Source organism: Symphodus melops, assembly GCF_947650265.1.
Source record: "Symphodus melops genome assembly, chromosome: 20".
NCBI lineage: Eukaryota > Metazoa > Chordata > Actinopteri > Labriformes > Labridae > Symphodus > Symphodus melops.
In genome coordinates, this window is record NC_136710.1 from 5,067,354 (window position 1) to 5,071,656 (window position 4,303).

Sequence of the window (4,303 nt, forward strand, 5' to 3'; positions counted from 1 at the left end):
GTCTTTGGAGAGGCTGATTCCCCATCTGTAAGTATGATGACCTCTGGAAGACGTACCCTGAATGAGTAATGTGCTGTTGTTATTCAGCTGACCATTGTAGGAGACCTTCCGGCCGTCTTTAGACAGCGTCATGCCCTGGCCCAAAGTCTCTGAGTCAAAGTGCAGGTTTGACCTAACTGCACTGAACTCCTGGTGGTTCTCCGGGTCAACATGAGTCAACAGGGATCCCCAGAAGTTGCTCACCTGCTCCATCATTTTTTCACCTCTCTGTCTTATCTCTTGAACCAGTTTGTCTCGATCACCGCCAGGCTCCAACCCTTTTCTCAAATCCACGGCCTTTGCTTTCTCCAAATCCTGATGTACCTGAGAATACTTCTGCAGGAATCTGAAGGCGTCCTCCTCGCTCTTTGCTGCTTGCAAGCTGCTCTTGCTGGTTTTGACAGACACCATACGAGCAGAGACCGAACTCTGGACACTGGTCAAAGCAAGGTCACGCAGGTTAGTCACAGCCTCGATGAGACGAACACTGGAGCGACCCAGTTTGTCTCTTTCATTCTTCTCCCATTTTTCCAGACTGGTATTTACACCATCAGCCTTCACCAGTAAGGCCTGCTGCTCAGCTCTGACCTTTTCCAGCAGCTCTTTGTGGGCTGTAGAGAAGGTCTTCATATTATGCAGGCGGTGCTGGTCTTCAATTGCACATGAAACACAAACACAGGTCAAGTCGTCCAAGCAGTAGTACTCAAGGAGTTTGCCATGTTGAGGGCATTTAGTGGTCCCAGCTAAACCTCCATTTCCTGAGGCTAAAGGCTCCGTCAGAGGATGAGTCTGCAGTAACACGGGAGTAGTTAAGTGTGCCTGGAGATGCTGGACACACATGGAGATCTCACATTTCATGCAGGTCTTCCGCGCTGGTTGTCTGTTACCCTCTGTACACATGTCACAGAGGATCCCTTGACGGTCCGTGGCCAGATTGCGAGACATGTTTTTGAAGCAGGAAGTGCTGATAAAGTGTTTGAGGAAATAGGATTCAGTGCTGAAAAAAAGTCCTCAGTATCCTCCTCGCGTCTCTCAGCTTTACTGTTTTGGTAGATAAGATAATGTAGTTGTTAAGTCGTTGGTTGCTCAGTCTCGAGGCTGTTTCACGGAAGCTGTGACTAACGGTTTCGTTTCTGCTGAAGTAAACATTCAGTGGGTGTGTCACACTGATAATGGTGCAGCCTCTTTCGTGGCATTTTTTTTGGTAAGGTTAAGTTTCGTTTGGCAAATAATTAGGAGCAACATCCATAGGAGAGGGAATGTGTTTTTAACCAACTAATAGTTCAGTCTAACTATATTTTTTGGGTTTTGCGGATGACATAAGGACTTGCAATAAAAAGTCATCAAAAGGATTCAGTTATCAGGCAGTCCATGACAGTCCAACTGTTGGCCTGCATCCCTTTACCATTACAATTTTCATCTTCTTTATTTGTTTACTTTATTTTTTTTAAATCCACATTTAATAGTAAGAAAAATCATTCATCATAGGCCTACTTGTTTTATGGCGTGTTATTATAGGCTATCCTTTATTTTCAGTGATCCTTCTGGTGTTTGAAAAAAGACTTCAGAGATTCAATAAACATAGGAAATGATATCTGTAAGGTAATTTAACATGAGTATCTCACAATAGTATCTGACAAAGATGCGGCTAATATGTGAAAAGATCAGAAAAATACAGCTAATTTGCTTATAGGATATTCTGTATGTATATTGCACAGGTAGGCCTCGAGTTGGCCTTTCTCCAGGTCCTAAGTGTCTGTTAACAGAGATATCTCAGAATAGAAACGTCAGAGATGCAGTTTATGTGAAAAGATGTTTACATGTCAATATTCAATGTTCATAATGACGCCACCTACTGGAAAAAACACAGTAAGCCTCGTGTATCCTAACATCCCAGATAGCAAGATGACATTGATAAAAATGTTGATTCAATGTTAATATGTCAACGTTAGTATCGTTGAATAAACATTGAAATCTGATGTTGTATCAAAGTCACTTTTGCACCCTCCATTAATATTGAAACAACATTAAAATCATCACTAAAAATCAAAAGCCTTTCAAGGTTGTTGTTTTTTTTAGCAAACTACTCTTACAGTGATACTTACAATATATCCTGCTTTATCGACAGCCAGGAGAAACGTCATGAAAAATAACAACACCCCTTTATGTGAAGTAACTCAAGCTGCTCTTGAATATTGTCTTTTTTTGTCACCTCAGTTTGAAAAGGCAAACTGTGTGAAGGTAATGTAGTTTTTGAATTTAATTTGGAGTTTAAATCAATAAAAACAGTCCACATCTGCATTTTGTTGTTTATTATACTTCATATCAGAGTGTTTACAACATGTAGGTATAACTCACACACAAAAACAAATTCCTTGTTGGCAGTCTGCACTTTAAGATCACCACATCATGAGAAGGCAATGACACATTAATCACCACTAGGTGGAGACAAACACCTTAAACTGGCAGCTTGAAAAAGAAAGAACCATCAAATATTATCTTCAGTACTAAAGAAGCAATTCTGAAAAATAAAAATAGTTTTCATAATAAGAAAAACATCCTTCAAAAATGTAACTAAATGTTAAGTGTTCATATCATACAATAAACACATTTCAAACCTGACTTATACTTACTGTAAAATGCTTAATATTAATTTGAAAGCAGCTTAATACGAGTAAACGAGATTCTTGCTCATTATATGATTTCAAGAAACATTCATAGGGATTTGTAGATTTTCTATGAATTAGCCTTGTCCATTAATGAGATATTACTTAGGAAAAAAATGCTGCTTGTTAATAACATAAACTCTGTAACGCATGCATCATCATTAATCACTCCAAAAGAAAACAAAACTGGTACAGTCTATCTTTGAACACTTTCTCGGCTCCTTTTTAACACAAGGATATTGTAGCTGGTAAATATTTGTCCAATTTCCTTTCCTTGTTGTACAGTGGCAACAAGGTCTAAGTGGTTGAGACTCATTTTCAGTGTTTCTTCTCCTGATGATGTCCAGTTGTGCTGATGGAGATTTGTTGCAACCAAAACCCTAAAAACTACGTCAGCTGATTGATGCATCATAACAATTATCAAACTATGTCATTAGAAAGCTGAGCTAGATATAAACCAAGAATCACATCATGTAATCCTTCAAGTTATCTGCAGACTGTCACATAAACCAATGATCCATTAAAAAGTTTCAGCACAGACTGATCAACTACCTCTGAAAGTTTGGAGCTAATTATTATACAGACTGCAAGCTAGCATAGCATGTATTAATGATGTTTATATTCAACCAAAAAAAAGTAAAGGAGAATAAATGTTCTGATTGTGTTGGGTGAGAAATAATAGATGAGCAACAATTTGTTAATGGGGGTCCGGAGACATCTTGCCTTCTTTTAGAAAAGTTCACAAAGCACCTCAGTGATGTGTGAGACATCATTCACTTTACCACAAGCACGACAGGTCTCTTGGAAAGACGTCTGGCCAAAGAGTCCTCCTATATTTTGCTTCATGTTTACCCTCCCACATGAGCATTTCCACTGCTGCTGCTGTTGTTGTTGTTGATGGACTGGTCCAAATGTAAACCCACCTCCAGAAACACCAGCTTGTGACTTCTCTTCCAAACTAAAAAAAGGTGTTAGGTCCAGGTCAGTGGACTCGATGGTTAATGTGACTATTTTTCTTCTTTGGTGTTGGCCGATCAGATTGTAAAAAGATAACGAGTTGGGACAGCTCCATATGACCTCCACTTTTTCTGGACGGGCTATTTGTTCACCCACATCTTCACCAAAATGGCTGGTTATCGGAGTGGAAACCATTTGGCCTACTCTGCTGGCCTCGTTTAGTTGATGTTGAGTCTTCTTTAACATTTTAGACTGCGTTGGAACCTCAGAATACTGTGTTGTGAGGGAGCTGAGCTGGTTTCCTTTCCAGCACAGTCCAAAGATGTCTCCATGTTGCAAATTTCTTGTGTTCTTTTTGTCACATAAGCCAATGGTCCAGTCATGGTCTTTGGAGAGGCTTATTCCCCATCTGTAAGTATGATGACCTCTGGAAGACGTACCCTGAATGAGTAATGTGCTGTTATACAGCTGACCATTGTAGGAGACCGTCCGGCCGTCTTTAGACAGCGTCATGCCCTGGTCCAAAGTCTCTGAGTCAAAGTACAGGTTTGACCTAACTGCACTGAACTCCTGGTGGTTCTCCGGGTCAACATGAGTCAACAGGGATACCCAGAAGTTGCTCACCTGCTCAATCATTTTTT

General features: G+C 40.2%; 1 protein-coding gene across 1 annotated transcript; it reads right to left on the minus strand.

Moving 5' to 3' along the window:
* LOC306841659 (uncharacterized protein) lies at positions 1 to 1,264 on the minus strand (the record flags this gene model as incomplete). The annotated part of the gene is made up of 1 exon (XM_079371606.1): positions 1 to 1,264. A coding segment is annotated over exon 1 (984 nt), but the record flags the coding sequence as incomplete, so codon positions are not given.
* Between the last annotated feature and the right edge of the window lie 3,039 nt (positions 1,265 to 4,303).